General features: G+C 35.0%; 1 protein-coding gene across 3 annotated transcripts in view; it reads right to left on the minus strand.

The window, feature by feature from the left end:
• Positions 1 to 3,628: 3,628 nt before the first annotated feature.
• Positions 3,629 to 21,914, minus strand: part of LOC148947560 (uncharacterized) — a 35,063-nt gene continuing 16,777 nt past the window's right edge. The window contains exons 3-5 of one of the 3 annotated variants that reach the window (XM_089095305.1): positions 19,412 to 19,648; positions 9,713 to 9,818; positions 3,629 to 4,829 (exon numbers count right to left, since the gene is read on the minus strand). In XM_089095305.1, the coding sequence (XP_088951431.1) occupies positions 9,757 to 9,818; positions 19,412 to 19,648 (299 nt within the window). In that variant the 3' untranslated portion in view covers positions 3,629 to 4,829; positions 9,713 to 9,756. Of the gene's footprint in view, positions 4,830 to 9,712; positions 9,819 to 12,367; positions 12,489 to 19,411; positions 19,649 to 21,914 lie in introns of all 3 variants that reach the window. The other 2 variants (XM_089095304.1, XM_089095306.1) reach the window with 2 other exon arrangements.

A 21,914-nucleotide genomic window follows, 5' to 3' on the forward strand; every position in this document is an offset into this window, starting at 1 on the left:
AAGAACAAGAATCCAAACTTCAGATACAAGAGAAACATCAAGAGTCTAAATAATCAGCCTAGGTCACATACATTAAATATGATTACAATACACTTACTTTATTTTCAATTCAAAGTCAAATAGGTTGGATGCTTTTGGTGTAACTTAACCCATTTATAATAAGCTTTTACTAATATTGGGAATTAGCTAGCGTTAATCTGAGCCAATCATAATTTTTGCTAATATTTTCAGCCGATAAGAAAATTCTGGGAAAAATCAGATTGGCATATCTTTATTATTTTGAAAAAGAAGAAAAAAGGCATTACTCTCGGGTATGCCCATTCGTTTTGCCTTCTCCTACTTCAATCACTTGCCATTTTAGTTCCTAACGTCCCTTTCAATCAATCAATTTTTTTTCTTTTTCAATCAATCAATCAATTTATTAATACTAAAAAAAAACAAAAAAAAAAAAATTAAAAAATTAAAATTTATACACGCCCAAGAAGCTAAGCTTGTAAAGGGCCAACAAAACAAATAAGAAAATATTATAAAGCACATAAAAGAATAAGAGATTTAAAAAAAAAAAAAAAAAATCAGAGAAATATATTCAATGAAAAAAAAGACATATAAATGTGGATGGAATGCAAAAAAAAGAAGAAAAAGGGGGAAAATACTATACTGGAAATACCCAGTGAGAAAGTGCCTTTGCAGAAAGAGATAGAGGGACATCAGGAGGGATGGGATTCCTCAGTAAAATAGATTGATAAACAGGAGACCTCTGACCTGCTGTCGATGAACGCTTAGGTAAAATGAACCTGCGATAAGAGCTACGTAAAAAAGAAGAGTACCTACCTGAGCCTGACAGAAAGAAAAACTGCTGCAGAGATGGTGGAAGTGTACCTAGAAAAGCAGAATGTGCTAAATAGAGGTAACTTTTACCCACAATACGATCCAGCGGAGCTATTCCAGTATCATTATAAAGATCAGAGGAAGGGTAAAAACGAGGTAGAAGAAAAGTAGCCTTCACTGCCCTATTTTGGGCTCTTTGAAGTGAGCAGAGAAGAGATTTATTAGTACAACCCCAGACAGAACAGCAATAAGAAAGGTAAGGAAAAATAAAAGCATAATAAAGAGAAAGCATAACATCTGGGGGAAGAAATGAGTTAACCCTGTATAACATTGAATATTGGTGGAGGACAAGGGAACGGGTATGAGTAATATGGGGTTTAAAAGAAAGAAAACAGTCAAGATACACACCAAGAAATTTCACTATAGTAGCTTGCGGTATAATTTCATTCCCATAAGCCAGGATGGTTGGTTCCCTTGCGTCTCTCATACGATAAGGGGTTCTAAAGTGTACAATGGCACTTTTTTGGCTGTTAAGAGTCATACCATTTGACCAGCACCAATCTTTTACTTTATCAAGAAGACCTTGAGCTAGGGAAATGGCAGATGGCAGGTCCACTGCAGCAATGAAAAAGTTACTGTCATCGGCAAAAAGAATAGGGTGCACAAGGGGATGAAGATCATCAACAAGATCATTAATATAAATTAAAAACAAAAGTGGTCCAAGCACAGAGCCCTGTGGGATACCTTTCACAAAAGGCAAGGAAGAGGAAGAAGTACCATTAACCGAAACATACTGAGATCTCCCTGAGAGGTAAGACCTAAACCATTCAAGTGGGACTCCATGCACTCCAAATTAAGATAATATAGACAAAGGGACAGAGTGAATAACCATATTAAATGCCTTTGAAAAGTCAAGAGATAGACCCAAAACACTAAAGCTCTTGTCACGTTTAACGTGAACACACTCTGTAGCATCTGCAAGTGCAAGTAAGGTGGAAAAACTGCGAAAAAAACCGTACTGATGGTTAGTTATGAGAGAAGTACCTGCAATCGTATGAGCAATAAATACAAATGAAGAGAGTCTACAATACATTACTTTTTCAGCAACCTTAAATATTACAGGAAGGAGAGAAATAGGTCTATAGTTTGAAATTAAAGATGAACCACCTTTTTTAAACAAAGGTACAACATTAGCAACCTTAAATAAATGAGGAAAAACAACCAGAAGAAAGAGAGGGATTAGTTATGTGTGAGATGGGGTTAGAAACAAACTGACCAATTTTTTTTAAGAACATTACAGCTTAAACCAAAACCATCAACTGAACGGCTACTTGAAATCTGAGAAATAATGTTAGAAATTTCGGTATCACTGCATGGAAAAAGGAAAAATGACTTTTCTGCTAAGGGAAAACTACTTACTCTGCTGTAGGGGGGATTAGGAACTGAAGGAAGTGAGGTAAAATACGAATTGGCGGCGGTTGCTGAAGAATTTTGTCCAAAAAAGATCCATCAGCTTTTTTGTAATTACTAGGGGGGAACTGTTTTATTTTATTATGGGAAACTTCCTTATTATCTACATTACTAACCTTTCGCAAAGTATTCTTAAACTCATGAATTTGACACGACAAATGGAGCTCTTTGGTTTCACGTACTGAAGAAGTAAGCACATTTTTATAAAGTTTATACTTCAAAAGATCATCCTGTGTCTTACTTTTACATGCAGCCTTGAACAGAGACGCCTTCATATGCGTAGCATTGATCAGACCTCTAGACATCCATGGACATTTAGGTATGGAATTCCTTGGCCTCTTTCTAAGAGGAAAATGCGTATCCAACAGAGCTCCCATACGACACAAAAATAAATTCGTTGCACAATCAACGTCATTAGCTTCAAGAACACTAGACCAATCATTACTCTGAAGACTCTGTATTAAATTAGAAATTTCTTTATCTGTGGAAGTTCTAAAAGAAGACTCACCCCGCTCATCCACAGCAATCTCAGCTTGAGGCACAAAAAGTGAAACATAAATAGGGAAGTGATCAGAAAGATCAGTGAAAACAAGACCAGAAGTAAACTTCAAATTCGAAGAATGAGAAATGAAAATATTGTCTATTAAAGTGACAGAATTTCTAGTAGGGTCAACACGAGAAGGAAAAAAAATTGAAGGAAGTAGACCAGCAGAAGAAAGCACATCAAAGAGATGGTCACAATCATCACTTGATCCAATATTTAACATATTACAATTAAAATCTCCCAAAACACAAATACGTTTTTTAGAGAAAGACCCCACACAAGAAAGTTGATCAAGCAAATCACAGAACAAATGCGTTGGAAAAGGTGGGGGCTTATAAAACAAACAAACAGTGTCACATGCAAACTGGCTTTTCAGATCAATAACAAGAGAATAAACTGTCCTACTATTTGACACTACTGATGTAAACAAGGATTCAAGGTCAGACCTTCTTCTAAACTCAATATCAGACTTTATAAATAAAGAAATACCCCCTGAGCACTTTGTTACCATTCTGGGGATATGGACAGCAAAATAACCATGCATATCATAGGCTGTAAAAATCACCCCATCATATCGCAATGCTTCGATTAAATCTATTACATCCACATAACAAGAATTATCTGAACAAAAACATGGTTGGAGACAGCCAACCTGGTCTCCTATTCTGTTCACATTACATCAAATACATTGCAACTTCGATTTAAATACAGAGAGGGTATAATTGTATCACAATAATCAATAATTATATAATTTGGCCGTGCAAGGTTAAAAGTCTAAGAAAGATCAAAAGGAAATGAGTTTAATATTTTTAGCTAGGAAGTCGAAATATAAAAAGAAAAACGTTCTGTAAGGTGCTCCCTTTTTAACTCGTTTTCCTCAACTCACCAGCTTTTTGTTGCTAATTTTGTCTGTCTTCTAAATTTGTGAGCCAGCTTTCGATCAATTCCGAATATTCAATTGCTTCCAAATTTTGTTAGTATATGCACATCCAATGACAGTGCAAAAATACAACATCCAAATTCCCTCCTTATATACTCCCTCTTGTATGAAGAAGACAACACGAACGAAAAACAAAATTATGAAATAAACAAGATTATACAAGACTTTATAGAGTCGAAAATAAAAAATACGTACATTTTTTAAACTACTTTTCAAAATGGACTAAAGAGTGGAAAGTTTCTTTTTTCGAGAATCTATGAATACAAGTGACAATGAGGGGCGCAAAACGGACTGGGCTTTACTTAACTTGATTTTTTTACTCGTTTTCCTAAACTCGCTGCTGTTTTTCTTTATGCATTTATAACTTAGATCAGTTTGATATTTATGTTATGTAGGGTGTAGTCCCTTTCGCGCCCCTCGTGTTATATTTATAGATTCTCGAGAGAAAAAAATACTTTTTACTTTTTAACACAATTTGAAAACAAGCTTAAACACTATTATTTTTTTTCTTAGAGCGAGCATACTCAAACTAAGATTCGTAAATTAATTCCTTTTTGGACACACCTTATTGTTATTTTTTTTTTTTTTTTTTTTTTGCTGAACAACAGTCACTATGATTAGGCATACATAAGGCCATAAATATTTTAAAAAATAACCATATTTTTGTAACGTCTAATTAAAATGACCCTTTTCTTTGCCAAATTTGTTTTAAAGCTTTGTTTCCGTTCTTCAAGTTTTTTTTGCTGACTTGTCCTCTTGCACAGCCCCCTTTTTGCTGAAAACAGCGCCTTTCTTGAGCGCCCATTTTCTCACATACAGTTTCGTAAAACATGTTAGCAGTAGAGGCAGCGATATTGCGATACAAGAAATTTTAGCGGTACAGGCAGGTTATAACTAACGCCATGTTGTTTTTCAGGTTAAAACGCTCTGGCTTTATAATTTTGTATCACTTCTAGTTCCACTTATCTTAACATTTATTTTATAAATTTCATTAAAATTTGATGAATCCTCACAAGTAAGCATCTTCATCCTTTTTACGCATCGCACCTAAAAAGAAGAAAAAAAAAGATATTATTCAAATGAAAACTATATACTCGCCTGAAAAGAAATCTTAACTGTAAAGACCATTTTACTAAGTCAAAATTGTTAATCTGTTCAAAGAAAAGGATTGGTGCTGCTTTTCAAACAACCTTTGAACTTACTACTGCTACTTCTAACAACTCACTGTAAGACCAAGCTGCATAAGGCCAACACAGCTACACAAGCTCCTCCCACATCCTAACCTATTCAAAGCCTCCCTCTTCACACCCTCCGAAAAAGTTCTAGTTAACAAGGAATTACCCAGCTCCGCAGCAAAAATCCCCAAATAATTTATAACTACAAGCATAATTTACTTGGTGGCTCCATTTTGGCACCACCAAAATGGCTCCTAATAATTTATTTGGCTCCATTTTCTCACGTGATCTCCTTGTGGCTTAATCAGATGCAAAGGTTTCTTCATAAATACTTAAGGCCATACGATTTCTTAAAGGATCACGCAATCTCTTTCATTATAGACGCTTTAGTTTGTGTGGCCAAACTATTTAGATCTGATTGGATGGTCTTGCCACTTGTAGAGCCTGGATAATAGATTCCTATAAATGCCAGAAAACTAAAAACTTACACCTACTTTCTTGGAAATCTTTGAAAAAACTTTTAATTTCCCCTGTTTTGTGCCGGTGATGTTCGGTTTTAATGAAACCGACATCATCAGAATTTTTTTCGCTTCAGCGGAGCAGAATTTTCCTTTAAACCAAAGGAATTATCATTTGAGTAATTTCTGCTCTTTGTGAGTTCCCTCTGGTGCTACTTGCTTCGACTGACAAACTCCTCGACAAAAGGGAAATTAATTTTGGCTAATTTCACAGTCAAACCATAAATTCTCGACAGCTTTCAATGATGGTCAGCCGACACTGAGGCTCGCAAAATTATTTTTAAGGTGCCGTATGGCCCTAGACGTCGGATCACACAACGCTTAAAAAGGCAGCTCGTTAGGCACCTTGAAGTCATCCCCTGTATAACAATTTGTAAACCCTACGTAATAGTTGCTAGTAAAATTCAGATTTGTCCCTAAAAGCTGTGAAACATTTCCTAAACTTTGCCCCTAAAACCTGTGCAATATAGTCCGGAGGGATCTCAATAACGAGCCCTGATTAATAACATTTTCGTTGAATTTTTTTTTGTATAGGTGGTATGTATTATTTTTCCTATGTTTAAAATTTGTATTTAATAACTACGGCCTTGACAGATCCATAGATTTATTGCCTAAATTGATACTTGGTAAAAAGCGCGTATCAAGAATTTTGGTGGGGGGAGGTAGGGGGTGTAAAGCACTTGAACAAATTCATCAAATTTTTTATACGTATTTTGTTACGTTTTACGGGTTCCATTGCAACTGAACCACCGCGTAACTGAACCCCAAGCAACTGAACCACCGTGCAACCGAACCACCGCTCAGCTAACGGAACCCCATTTAACTGACCCCTCGTGCAACTCAGCCCCCGTTCAACTCAACCCCATTTAACTTAACCCCCGTGCAACTGAACCACCGTGCAACTGGACCACCGTGCAACTGAACCACCATGCAACTGAACCGCCGCGCAACTGAACCACCATGCAAATGAACCCTCGCATAACTTAACTCTCGTGCAACTCAACTCTCTCATAGAAAAACCCTCCCCTGAAAAAAATACCCCCTCGCGGAAAACATGGTCTTCCAAATTGGAATATTTTATTTGGGTTCTGTTATTTTTTAGTTTAGCTGGGAAGTGCTAAGGAAAGGGAAAAAGAGGGATTTATGAGTAAGTCTTGCCCTACCTCCGTGCAAAAATGTTCTTCTCACGGAAAATATTCAGGAAACTCTGCCCCCCTCCTCTTCAGAAAAGTCCCAGGCGAAAAATGTTCGTGTGTTTCCCAATAACAAATACTATCTGTAAGCAATGGACAAATTACAAAACTTGAAAAGGTACTTAAACTTCTGTAATAAAGTTTTCTGATTGTTTTGTAGCTAGGGAGAGAGGGAGATGCCTCAAAGGGGGCATTTTAATGCCAAAACATCTTAACTCTCATTGAGCTAATTTTAAGCTGACCATTATATTTAAAATAGATCAAAGGTTAAATAACTATGCCTCCAGGGTTCACAACCCCTAGCTTCTGGTGCAAGGGCTGTAAGTTGTGCAAGTTGCCTATTGTTAACATACAAGGTATTTTTTTTTCTCAAGAAAAGAGGGCATGTTTGATCCTATATGCTAGGATCTTTGGGGCGGCCGTTAGGATCGTTAGGATCATTTCTTTGGGGCGGCCCTGAATCAGTAGCGGAATTCCATCAAAATTCTGAGGAGAGGGGCAAACTGAGATCTGGGAGGGGCAGTTGCCCCCTGCCCTATAGCATATTACGCCCCTGTCCTGAATGAATAAATCACAAATTAAGAATTTCAAAATTTAAAGGTTTTACTGCACAAATACTGTTGATACCTAATAGATGGCACTGCTTCAACAGCTGACTAAATTGGATAAAAGAAGTTGAGTTTAACAATTTGAGTTTAAAATTTTACCAATTCCACGCATCAGCCACCAACCTTTCAAGAAATAAGTAACAAATAACTGAAGCAGCCACTTGATTAGCCATATTATTACCATATTGCAGCTAAGGTTGATGGTGTGTTAAGGCTACATTAGGATGAGGTGTTTCAGGGGATTATTAACTATAGCCATTTGATACGCGTCACAATCGTTCCTTGTGAATATTAAATAAAAAAACAAGTTTTTGTAACTGAAAGTAAGGAGCGACATTAAAACTTAAAGAGAAAAGAAATTATTTCGTATATGAAAGGGGCTGTCCCCTCCTCAACGCCTCACTCTTTAAGCTAAAGTTTTTTTTTTATTGTTTAAAAAAATAGAGTTTGTGAGAAAGAGTCAAACTTTACTGTAAAGAGCGAGGCGTTGAGGAGGGGACAGGCCATTTCATATACGGAATAATTTCTGTTCGTTTTAAGTTTTAATGTCGCTCCTTACTTTCAATTAAAAAACTTGTTTTTTATTTAATTTCTGAACGTTTTTGAATTAATGCAGGTTTTTATTTTGGCTAACCGTACATGAATAATTAAAACGAAATTTGCATACCGTATTAGTTTTACTTTTTTTTTTTGTTAAAAGACTTTCTCGAAAGTTGTTTAATTTTATTTACGAACGTTTTTATTAGTAATAAATATACGTAACTTTACGTAACGAACTTCTATATTTGTATAGTTTTATTACGTATATTTGGGGGGTTTGCCCCCCTAGTCAATACCTCGCTCTTTACGCTTAAGTTCGAATTTTTTACAATTCTCTAAGAATAACCCCTTAATCACAAAGGCCGTTAATTAGAATAAATAGCTCTTAAAAAGTACTAAAAAAACTAGCGTAAAGAGCGAGGTATTGAATAGGGGGCGAACCCCCTCATATACGTAATAATTTCTGCTCGTTTTAAGTCTTGATGTTGAAATTTTTTCAGTTGAAAACTTGTTTTTTTTTATTTATTTAATTTCTGATCGGTTTTTTAAATAATGCTGGGAAATCCGGCGCCCCTTTCATACCAATGTTCGTTCCCCCATGAAAACTTCCTCTATAGAAAGGTCCTCCCACGAAACCCCCGACCCCTCCCCGATACCAGAAAAAAAACCCTCCTGAAAACGTCTGTATACTTCCCAATAACCAATACTATATGTAAACATTGGGCAAAGTTCAAAACTTGCAGCCCTTCCCCCGGGGACTGTGGGGAATTAAGTCATCCTCAAAGACATAGTTTCTATATTTTCCGACCATGCTGAACAAAATGGCCGTCTCAAAATTTTGATCGGGTGACTTTGGGGATAAAATGAGCGTGGGAGGGGGCCTAGCTGTCCTCCACTTTTTGGTCACTTAAAAAGGTCACTATAACTTTTAATTTCCGTTCGAATGAGCCCTCCCACGATATTTTAGGACCACTGGGTAGACACGATCACCCCTTGGAAAAAAAAACACGCATCCGTGATCTTTCTTCTTGCAAAAAATACAAAATTCCACGTTTTTAAAGATAGGAGCTTGAAACCTCTAGAGATTGTTTCTCTGATACGCTGAATCTGATGGTATAATTTTCATTAAGGTTCTATGACATTTAGGGGGTGTTCCCACTTTTTTCGAAAATAAGGCAAATTTTCTCAGGCACGTAACATATAAGACTAAACTTGATGAAACTTACATATTTGAAATCAGCATAAAAATCTGATTCTTTTGATGTATCTATTAGTTATAGAATTAATGAAATTCCGTTTTTTAGAGTTTCGGTTACTATTGAGCCGGGTCGCTTCTTACTTACAGTTCGTTACCACGAACTGTTTGACCGAAATCCATTAAAGTGATTTTCATAGAAAAATTGAGATACAAGGTTTTTGCTTTCTGCAGCAATATGTGGGTATTTACTCTATAGCACAGACCGCTGACATGACAGGATTTAATGGATGTATAACGCTAAACGATATTTATTGCTTAACGATAAACATTCTTTTAAACCCTAAAGGACGTACTGGACAAATTTTATCTGGAAATTTGAACACTTTTTGAGGGGGGGTCTCAACCTTTACCACCTCAATCATTTTAATGGCCTAGCCGGGAGTTTATCTATGGAAGGGCCCAATTCATTTCTTGACGGGAGTGGGCTTAAACCCCGTAAAATAATTGTAGTTCCATTATACAACAAAAAACTAATTATTTATGCGATTTTGACGTCTCAGAGGGGTCTGGACCCTCAAAACCCTCTTCCTGGCTGTGCCGTCTGTACAAGTACATGAGTAAAATACCTTCAGGCTTTTCATTCATTTCAAAGTCTGTTAGAATTTTATTTTGAGTTTATCAAAGGTAACTAAAATTACCTATCTATAATCGCAACATTGAATGTGTATCATCGTAATCATCATCACAACTTAGTAGGCATGGATTTAGCAGAGGCGGTGTAAGGCCGTGCAGCTGGCCCCGGATCTAGAAAATTTGTAAATACATGTAAAAAACAAGAATTTCTGAAAGAATAAAGCAGTGCGATTTTTATCCACTGTCTTGTCTACCGATTTTTTTTCAATAACTAATCCCCTCCCCGAAGAATTAGAACCCTGGCCAAGCCTAAGGTGGTAGGTTCAATTTCAAGTAGGAGGTATTCTGTATGGAGCAATAAATAAATCCTAAAATTTTTAAAGACAGACTGTTCTAACATGAAACTACAAAAGATTTTGTAGTCAAAAACTTAATACTAAGGTAGAAAAGGTAGGAAATTCAAAAATTTATCTTCATTTTCTCCACCATATTTAATCAAGGTTGGTTTTAAAACTTCAAGACTTGTCTTATGTGATTTTAAGCTCTTATCCCGTGATTCAACATCTTTCAGCTTATATTTGAACGCTAAATTTAAAATCACGAATATACCTCGGGCTTCACGGTAACTAATTTGGGCCACGTTCCTTAGAGTGTATTGCAATTTAATTTATTGTTGGCGTCCTAAAAGGAATTCAGGTATTAAGATATTCTTATTTTTCTGTCCCAAAGTGCTTATTGCGATCTATTGTGATTATTTGTTTATTACTGTGCTTGGTAACGCACTAACTTCACTAGACCCTAATTTAGACAAAAATCTTAATTTTATCGAGGGGTTGCTGACTTTTAGAAATCACAAGCACCAGGTGGCGTGTGACAAGCGTGGCAGAACTGTTCAACACGCGTGGCACTCCAAGCATGCATGCCAGGTGGTGGGAAACGAATAATCCCTCGAATTTTATTTCTACAAATTTAATTTGGTCTTGTGGAATTCATTTTGATCATTCACAAGTCTTCTAAATCTGCTAATGCAAGTGCTTTAAAAGACTTTTTTGGCATAAATATAATTGGGCTGTCAAACAGTTCGTGGTAACGAACTGTAAGTAAGGAGCGACGCGGCTCAATAGTAACCGAAACTCTACGACGAAGGGTCTTGCAACAATAGATACATCAAAAGAATCAAATTTTAATGCTTATTCAAAATACGTAAAATTCAATAAATATAATGTTACCTATCAAAAGTTACGAGTCTGAGAAAATTTGCCCAATTTTTGAAAAAGGAGGAGACACCCCAAAACATCAAATGATCTTAATGAAAATCACACCATTAGATTCAGCATTCCAGAAAACCCTACTGTAGAAGTTTCAAGCTCCTATGTACAAAAATGGGGAAATTTGCTTTTTTTTTTGCCAGAAGAAAGATCACGGATGCGTGTTTATTTATTCATTCTTTTTTCCCCAGAAGTGATCGTATCGAATCAGTGATTATAGAAGATCGGGATAGGGAAGTGATCGGAAGAAGGTTCATTTGATCGGAAATCAAAAGTTCTAGTTCCCTTTTTAAGTTTCCGAAAATATTGGAGGGCAGCTAACCCCCCTCCTACGCTCATTTTTTCCCAAGGTCGTCCGATAAAAATTTTGAGATGCCCATTTTGTTTAGGATAGTCAAAAATCTAATAACTATGTCTTTGAGGATTACTTGACCCCTCACAGTTCTGAGGGGAAGGGCTGCAAGCTATGAACTTTGCCCATTGTTTACATGTAGTATTAATTATTGGAAAGCATACAGACATTTTCAGGGGGGATTTTTCTGATGGAGGATTTTTCAGGGGAGAATTTTCTATGGAGAGGAGCCGGATTTCTAGCTTTATTTAAAAAAATGATCTGAAGTTTTTCAACTGAAAGTAAGGAGTAACATTAAAACTTAAGACGAAGAGGAATTATTACGTATATGAGAAGGGTCGCCTTCTCCTCAATGCCTCACTCTTTACGCTAGTTTTCTTTTAAAACTTTGAAAGAGCTTATTATTCTAATTAAATGGGTCTTTTCATTCAGGACTCATTCTTAAATAATTGGAACAAAAGTCGAACTTTAGCGTAAAGAGCGAGGTATTGAGGATAAAGCGACCCCCTCATTTATGAATAATTTCTATTTGTTATAAGTTTTAGTGGTGCTCCTTACTTTCAGTTGCAATAACTTTTTGTTATTTCTAATCGTTTTTTTAGTCATGCAAAGAACCACAAATGGTTATATTCAGTAAGTTGTGCTTATATATCTCTGTAAGTTGTGCTTATAATGTGCTTATTAATAATCAGGACTTGCTTCCTTTTGATTATTCTCTTCCTTTTCTGATTGGTAGCACAAAAGAAAGCACAACAAGTTGCAACGATTTTTAAGCTACAATGAAATTTTTAATTGTCTTTTGACAGAAATAAATCTTCTAGTGGAATTCATTTTTATAAGCCAAAATCTGACAAATGTGCTATTGTGTTCTTTCACACAAAGGACACAAATAGGATTAAATTCAATAGGCTATTGCAATACGTACTAGACAACGCTGCCGTCAACTACGTGGAACGTGTAAAAAGTCATTCGCCATTTCGCTTTTTTGCTACCTTAATATTAAACATTGCTGTTAAATAGAAGAAGAAGAAGAACATACAAAAAAAAAAACGCTAACGTTTATGATAAAAACTATTTTTCTTCAATGAAAAAATTACAACCTTTCAAAGTAGCATTTCCAACATTGAATAATCTATGACCGCTTTTTCACGCTCGCAAGAAGCTTCAGTGCCTGAGACGCCTCCTGTAGTAAACCTCCGGTCCCTCCTGGATGTTTGCCTCCTAAAAATATCTCAGCTCTAAATAATTTCTATAACCTATCTTATCAGCTAAGATTTTCCTCCCTGGTATATATATATATATATATATATATATATATATATATATATATATATATATATATATATATATATATATATATATATATATATATATCATCTTAGAATAACATATTAATAAACCAGTACCAAGACGCATGAAAGTGCTCGGTTACTTCTAGTATTTTACTGGGGCGTAAAACATTAAGTTTTTAAGAAGCACTTTATGGGAACAGTAGTTTCAAGAGTTTAAGTAAAAAAGAAAAGAAAAAAATGTGACATAATGTGACTTCATATCGGTAAATATAATAACATTATTTTCCCACCAAAAAACCGTAGGATTTAGCCTAATATTTGTGTATTATCGGTAAGATTTGCCTATGCTTTGAGTTTTTTAGAACCTGTGCCCTCCCTCCTCCAAGCAAAATAAATTATGCTTCTGTGCTTGCACTTGAGGTAAAGGTTCTGAAATAATTTTTAGAAACGTAAATATTCCCAAGTGCGGCGTTTAGACCAAAAAAGTTGGCTTCGCACTTTTTCTGATGGCACAGAAAAGCTATCCACTACCTACAGTTTCTGCCACCAGTCGTACAACCCACAAGCCCAACTGGGCTGACAGCTTCACTCACGGGTTGCATGTAACCCTGGCGTCCTACCAGGGTTACAGGCATGTAATCATGCAGTAGACCCAATTTGACGTTTAAGGTAAATGCTGTAAGTGCAAAAAAAAGATATATAAAAACCACAAGTTTAATGTAAACAAATGAAACACAACAATGAAACTTAGTCTGAGCAGGCTGCTACATTTAAAGATTTTAGAGTAGGGCCTACAACACAGCTCAGAGTATGGCACTGGCTATATGGTCTCTGTTATATGTATTCTGGTTATACAATATTGTATTCTGTACAATATAAGGTATGTAGAATATGGTACACTCACTGTTTATTGCAGCCTTAAGCTGCCTACGCACTGAATAATCGTCCTGCTCCATTTAATCTGCTTTGACTACATCTGAGAAATTAGCCAGTTTTTTATGTTATTTTGTAAAAATTTCGTCCCAGTCTAATTTCGTCTGATACCACCGTCCGGGTTGTGCAGTACACTATTTTTGAGGCACAGTTTTAGTACCACCTGAAGACATATTCAAGCCACTAATAACCTGAAGACGTATTCAGCTCAGTCATGATGCACATACTTACTTCATAAAAAGTTAGCCCTTGGCAAACAACCAAGTTTGAAAAGCAAGTGCCAAATTTGGCATGACCAAGTTTTCGGCCTAAAAGTATACATAAATAATTTCTTTCTAAAGCATCTATTAAATTAAATTTTTTTTTTTTACCAAACACAGATTAAAAGATGGAAAAGGGCCTATGTATCAGCGTTAAAAAGAGACAGCAGACGATCCAGTGGCAGCTTTCAGATCAGCTTTGTCAGCATTGTCACGAAAAGAAAAAAGCAGTGACAAATTACAGTGACTTTTCTATGAGAAATACTACTAATAACATCTATTCCAGTGCCATCCAGCTGACGCCAACACATGAGTAATTGCTTCTCCTCCACACCACTCCCTTCAAAGCTTCGCTATTTAATCTCCCTTCCTGAAATTCTAACTTCCTTTATATCCTTTTTTATGACCTCTTTCTACCTAATCTTAAGACAACCTCCTTTTTGTTTGGGCCCAGTTGGATAGCCGAAAAGCGTGATGGTGTGCGTGTAACCAAGCCCCCGTGTGACCGAACCCCAAGCAAGTAAACCACTGTAACTGAATCACCGCGCAATTCAATCCCCATATAACCGAAACCCCGTGTAACTCAACCCTCGTGTATCTAAACCACAGTGGTAAACGCCTAGACCCGTAGACAGTGACAGGGCGAGGGAAACCCCCATTAACAGACATACAAAAGAGAAATAAATCTGGCTTTAAGAGTTTGTGACGTCCGATTTCTATGTTTTTGTGACAACAAAACAGAGCTTTTTTATTAACCATCTTGAATATCATTATATCATGACATTAAAAAGGAAACCGTTCCAACAACTACTACTACTACTACTAACAACTCATCGCAGCACCAAGCTGCCTGAGGCCAACACAGCTACGCACGCTCCTCCTCCACCCCAATCTATTCAAAGCCTCCCTTTTACACCCGCCCACGAAGTTCCCATTTCCTTTAAATCTTTCTAAGTCTGAACATATAAGGATTCTAGCTTGTGTGTAAGGATTCTTACCCAATGTAAGTGAGGTGGTTGAGTTGCACGAGAGTTCAGTTATACGAGGGTTCAGTTGCACGGTGGTTCAGTTGCATGGTGGTTCAGTTTCACAATTGTTCGGTTACAATGGTTCAGTTACCTAGGGTTCAGTTACATGGTGTTTCAGTTGCAATGGAACTAAGCGTGATATTTGGCAATCTAACATCCTTCTTTTGTAAAACACGGCATAATCATATCAAACTATCTCTCATTATAGCCCAAGAAAGTGCGATCGAACCACACATTTGTTGGACAGCTTATTATTTGAAATGCGGAGAGTCATACGCGTATCTACAACCACACTTTAAACATTTTCTCTGGGAGAGATCTAGCCCATCTTCTTCAAAATTCTGAACACGTGGTCATACGCGTATGACCACGTTTCAGAATCATGCTTAACCACTGTCGTTGCTGTTGCTTCAAATATTTTACTCCTAGTTTGAAGACAGATCTTCTTGTCGTTTTAAACTTTTTTTCAACTAAATTAAGACTACACTGCACCTTGGCTAAGGGAAATGAACATAAATCATACCACTAACTCAATCTCATATACTAGAGCTATAATGAGAGAAAGGTTCAGATAGCTAGGACGTGTTCTGCGGAAAAAGGATGACAAATTACTATATATAATCCTTATTAGCCAATTCTACAGGGCCAAACGAAAACATAAAGAAAGAAAAACGAGCAAAAATGGGGTTTTTATAGGCCAAATGAAAATACTGAAAAAAAAAGCGAATATTTCGAGAGGACAAACGCCTCTCTTCAAGCTAGCCTTATTTCGCATGGCAAAGGTATTGTCCAGCACTACAGAGAAGCTGTTGAAATTTATAAATACCAACATTTAGGTCTAGCTTTAAACAGAGATTCCGTTGATTTAAGAATAAACGAGTCATATTTCGGTTTTCGCAAAAGAGAAGCCGATACTTTACTAATCCCTGAAATAAACCTTGAACCACTTTCCCATTCATATAATCAAAGACGTGAACAACCCCTTAGGTCTCAAAGGGTGTCTGCAAGAAATGCAATAATTAAAATCCGAAATCAAATGACATAGTTCTCCAACTTATTTAATTGCTGGTTCGTTTTTTTTTGTTTTTTTTAGTGAATGAATTGTTTCCTTTTCTTTGTCAGTTCTTCGCTAGTATCCGTCGATGGCAGTTCATATTTTTTTTGGAGTTTGTGTAAATCGCGGATATTGGCGAATAACTCGCTTTTATGGTTGTTAGGTATTTGGTTTTAATTCTTTTAATTTTTGGCTTTTATTGAATTTTATTCATCTTTTAAGTTTTTTTTTCTTTGGTTTTTTGTTTCTTTTCACATTGACTTTCCACGTTTGTTTTTTTGTTGTTTTTTTCTTTGGCACTTTCCTTGTATACGTTATTTCGTTTCGCGCTGAAGAAGGGAGGCGTTTGTCTTCTCAAAATATTTGCTTTGTTTTTTCAGTATTTTCATTTGGCCTATAAAAAACCCATTTTTTCTCGATTTTATTTATTTATGTGATGTCAGGCCAATGTGGTTTAAGAAATTATCTTCGCCAAACGAAAAGCAGGTCATCCCCGAATAGGGTGGTAGGAGGTCGTAAGGAAAGATTTAAAGGAAATGGGAGCTTCCCGGGAGGGTGTAGAGAGAGAGGCTTTGAAAAGATTGGTATGGAATAAAAGCGCGCGTGGCTGTGTTGGCCTCATGCAAATCGCTGCTGCAGTGCGTTTAGTTCTATTTGTATTTTACATAGTTTGGGATAATTATATACATTTTTTTGTTCGTTTCCACTTTACAAATCGTTTTACATGTAATTTTTGGTGTGAATATTTTTTAAGCCGTTCAAGTCCTTGGCTACATTTTTCCCAAAATAGAAAATGAAAATAAATTTTATAAATGGAAAGTTTAATTCCAAACTATAATCGTAATTTTTAAACTTCCTCAGTAGCCTATCTATTCTTGTGGTGTCTACAGTTAACCATATAATAGCACTACATGAATATTGAGAAGAAACATAAGATAAATCGCACTACGGTAGTTAACAATTAATTAATGAGCTATGTTTTGAAAAAAAAATAATTTACAAATCTTTAAAAAATGAATTAAAATAAATTACGGTTAGGAGCAGCTTTACATAAAAACTTAAAACATGGTGTGACTAATTTTAAACCATGATTCATACTTTTTATTTACTTCAAATTTTTTTGGAATTTTTTTACCTCTTCTAAATTTTTTTTCCTCTTCTAAAATTTTTTCCTCTTCTAAGGAAAATTTCAAAGGAAAATTTCTTCAAAGGAAAATTTTTTTCCTCTTCTAAAATAGAGGTAGAAACTCATGCTTCTACCTTGATGGAGCTTCTTGTAATTTGCAAGAGTTTATCTTTATATTGTATTGTATTAACTTTCCAATGATATGCAAAAAATAGCAGATAAAGCGGGAATTGAACCTTGCCATTCCCGTTGAACATAAGTGTGCAAGAAATATTTTTCTTTCTTGCGGTGCTTATGTATGTATCTTATTTTTCAGAAAAATTGAAAAAAAGAAAAATTTGTCTGAAAAATTTCAGAAAAATTCAGAAAAATATGTATGTATCTTATTTTTCAGAAAAATTGTTGATTTTTCTGAAAAATTTCAGAAAAATTCAGCAAAATATGTATGTATCTTATTTTTCAGAAAAATTGTTGATTTTTCAGAAAAATTTCAGAAAAATATGTATGTATCTTATTTTTCAGAAAAATTGTTGATTTTTCTGAAAAATTTCAGAAAAATTCTGAAAAATATGTATGTATCTTATTTTTCAGAAAAATTGTGATGAAGAAAAAACGAGTATGTTTCCAGCAAAGAAAAAAAGCATAATTATGCAACTATTTTGGCTGAAACCTTCACTTGACCGTCTCAGTGCATTAAAGTAGCATCCTCTCGAAGCAACGGTGAGAGGGTAGCCCTCTTACCGTTACTTGTAGAGCCCTCTTGCTTTTCCTTGGAGAGGGACTATTTTGATTTAGTATTTTGTTTTTGAGTTTTTTGTTTCTATTTCGTCCTTACGACTTTTATTCTATATTATCTACTCTTTGTTACTTTTGTGCAATGAAGACGGACGAGCAGAGGCGTTTCTTCTTCTACGTAATTTTTCTCATTTTGTCAAGCATTGCCAGTGTTGCCAGGAATCATTTACTTCTTTTTTAGCTATTAAATATTTTGACCCTGGGCTAAGAAAAGCGAAAGAGTTTATATTCCTGATCTACTGTGTTATATTTTTTTAGTTTTGACATTGCAGTCCTTTTAGTTTAAAGGTCGTATTTATAAACAGAATTTCCACAAAATGAAGTTTTTAAATAAAAGCTAAATATCTCCCATTATGCTGTGACTGCTAGTTCAATAGGATCAGCCCTGGAAAAAAGAATAGAGAATAGAACTGAACGAAACGAACACGCATGCATGACAATCATGAATAGGCTAAGTCAATAAATCATTGTTCCAAAAATAAAGCTTGCTCTTTTGAGTTCAAAAATTTTACCGGTATTGCATGGTTTTTTAGATTGAAAAAACCTGGAAAATTAGTAAAAAAAATTGTTGGAAAAGGACAATCTCCCTATTTTTTAAGAAAGCTTTGAACCTTCCCAAGAAAAAGTTCAAGTAGTATCATAACTCTGACTCTGTGAATGGATAGATCAGAGACTAATGATTCTAATGATGTAAGTACTCTAATGATAAGTATAATGATAATGATAATAATTATAATGATAAAGTTTATTCTTATAATTCTAATAAAGTTTAATATAATTTAATAAAATAAAGTTTAATAGAATAAAGTATATAAATAAAATGAATAAAATAATAATTAAATAATATAAAACAAATAAAATAAAAAATTATAAATTAAATAAAATAAAGTTTACTAAAAGTCTAAAATTCTAATAAGTTTATTTTAGTTATTCTAATAATTCGAATCAAAGATTCTAATGATATAAGTAATGATAAGTACTTGTCCTTTTTTGTCCAAGTTAGAAGTGCAGGATTTTTGAAAAACACTTGTTTCAGAAGGAACATATACCTTAAGGCTGCTAGAAAAAAGCCAAAGAAATCAGGTAATTTGCTATATCAGAAACCTCTCTATTTTTATAATTGAAAATGTTTTCAAAGTGAAATTAAGGATTTAGCCTTTCAATACTATCAGGATTACGCCCTCTTCGTGGTTTCACCTTTGTTCACTCCAAACAAAGGTTTCACCTTTGTTCTCCTAGCTTTCAAACAGTTTGAAACTCAAATGCGTTTTCTTGGCATTGATATTAAAATTGGCCCTCAATATTATTCTTGACATGGCCTGTAAATAGACATTATATTTGCTCAACTTAACTGGTAGCCGGCCAGTCGATGACAGGTTGGCCATCCAAAATCAGAACACGTTCCTTGCAAAAAAATTCCGGGCATGATCAGGTATACTTGATTGCTTTCCCTGTCAATTGGGGAAGTTTTAAAAATGTTTAGATATTTCCTTTATATTTATCCCTATTTGTTCCTTTTCCGTTTAATTTTTATTAGCGATCTTAAGATTTTTTCCTTCTCATTTCAACCTTTGCCGCTAAGCTTTTATTTTTCCTTTAATAGTCCTATTAAGGGCCCAGCCAATATGAATTAGAAATAGCGGAAAAATAACCTACGAATGTTCAAATTGATGTTGACATTATTGATAGAATCCTCTTCTCTCTGCCTCTTTTGCTCATTGCCATACTTGTTTTCATATCCATATTCCTTTTGCCCATGTTCATACTTCTCAGGCGTTACTACTTTCCCATAGCTCTCCGGTGAATACTGTGGTTTCAGATATTGCTTCTTGTGGTTGTAGTCTTTTCTGTATATATTCCTACTTCTTAGTAGCCCATCCAGTTTTGGCTGACCTAAAAATTAATGATTAAGTCGGGTTCAGATGAGTGATACAAGCTAGCGATAGGAAAGATTAACACAGTAAAGAAAAAGATGTCCACTTTAAGCAGAGACATTGGGACATAGTAACCATTAGAACTCATGATTAGTGAGTTTATTCTTCGAACTCACTATTGCTGCAAACTGAATTAGGCGTGCTTTTTGTCACCAACAGCGTTTTAAAGTCTTCATTTTATTCCTCTTCTCCTCCTTTTATTCCTCCTCTTTTTCTTAAAATTTGTTAAGAAGATTTTTTCCTTGTTAAGCTTAGCGGCAAAGGTTGAAATGAGAAGGAAAAAATCTTCATTTTATTCCTCTTCTCCTCCTTTTATTCCTCCTCTTTTTCTTAAAATTTGTTAAGAAGATTTTTTCCTTGTTAAGCTTAGCGGCAAAGGTTGAAATGAGAAGGAAAAAATCTTCATTTTATTCCTCTTCTCCTCCTTTTATTCCTCCTCTTTTTCTTAAAATTTGTTAAGAAGATTTTTTCCTTGTTAAGCTTAGCGGCAAAGGTTGAAATGAGAAGGAAAAAATCTTCATTTTATTCCTCTTCTCCTCCTTTTATTCCTCCTCTTTTTCTTAAAATTTGTTAAGAAGATTTTTTCCTTGTTAAGCTTAGCGGCAAAGGTTGAAATGAGAAGGAAAAAATCTTCATTTTATTCCTCTTCTCCTCCTTTTTATTCCTCCTCTTTTTCTTAAAATTTGTTAAGAAAGATATTTAGCTTAGGCTGGGCCCTTAATATTGGCTGGGCCCTTAATAGGACTATTAAAGGAAAAATAAAAGCTTAGCGGCAAAGGTTGAAATGAGAAGGAAAAAGTCTTCATTTTATTCCTCTTCTCCTCCTTTTATTCCTCCTCTTTTTCTTAAAATTTGTTAAGAAGATTTTTTCCTTGTTGAGCTTAGCGGCAAAGGTTGAAATGAGAAGGAAAAAATCTTCATTTTATTCCTTTTCTCCTCCTTTTATTCCTCCTCTTTTTCTTAAAATTTGTTAAGAAGATTTTTTCCTTGTTAAGCTTAGCGGCAAAGGTTGAAATGAGAAGGAAAAAATCTTCATTTTATTCCTCTTCTCCTCCTTTTATTCCTCCTCTTTTTCTTAAAATTTGTTAAGAAAGATATTTAGCTTAGGCTGGGCCCTTAATATTGGCTGGGCCCTTAATAGGACTATTAAAGGAAAAATAAAAGCTTAGCGGCAAAGGTTGAAATGAGAAGGAAAAAATCTTCATTTTATTCCTCTTCTCCTCCTTTTATTCCTCCTCTTTTTCTTAAAATTTGTTAAGAAAGATATTTAGCTTAGGCTGGGCCCTTAATATTGGCTGGGCCCTTAATAGGACTATTAAAGGAAAAATAAAAGCTTAGCGGCAAAGGTTGAAATGAGAAGGAAAAAATCTTCATTTTATTCCTCTTCTCCTCCTTTTATTCCTCCTCTTTTTCTTAAAATTTGTTAAGAAGATTTTTTCCTTGTTAAGCTTAGCGGCAAAGGTTGAAATGAGAAGGAAAAAATCTTCATTTTATTCCTCTTCTCCTCCTTTTATTCCTCCTCTTTTTCTTAAAATTTGTTAAGAAAGATATTTAGCTTAGGCTGGGCCCTTAATATTGGCTGGGCCCTTAATAGGACTATTAAAGGAAAAATAAAAGCTTAGCGGCAAAGGTTGAAATGAGAAGGAAAAAATCTTCATTTTATTCCTCTTCTCCTCCTTTTATTCCTCCTCTTTTTCTTAAAATTTGTTAAGAAAGATATTTAGCTTAGGCTGGGCCCTTAATATTGGCTGGGCCCTTAATAGGACTATTAAAGGAAAAATAAAAGCTTAGCGGCAAAGGTTGAAATGAGAAGGAAAAAGTCTTCATTTTATTCCTCTTCTCCTCCTTTTATTCCTCCTCTTTTTCTTAAAATTTGTTAAGAAAGATATTTAGCTTAGGATATTGTAACGTTATAGATATTGTTTCTTGTAGCTTCAGTCTTTTTTAAATATTTGCCTTTTTCTTAGAACCCCATCTGCTTTCAGCTGATCTAAAATTAGTAATTAAGTCGGGTTCAGATGAGTGGTACCCGCTAGTCGTAATAAATATTAACTCAGTAAAGAAAGAGATATCCAGTTAAAGCTGAAGAAGAGAAACAAAGTTTTTATTAATTAAAAAAATTCTCTAATGGAAGTACTTATGTATGCTGTAGATTTCCTAAGAAGAAAATCAATCTTCATATCTTAAGATATGCTTAAAACAGCCAAAACGGCACATTGTATGAA

The sequence above is a fragment of the Artemia sp. Qi Xiang Cuo genome, chromosome 10 (assembly GCF_049724085.1).
Source record: "Artemia sp. Qi Xiang Cuo chromosome 10, ASM4972408v1, whole genome shotgun sequence".
Lineage (NCBI taxonomy): Eukaryota > Metazoa > Arthropoda > Branchiopoda > Anostraca > Artemiidae > Artemia > Artemia sp. Qi Xiang Cuo.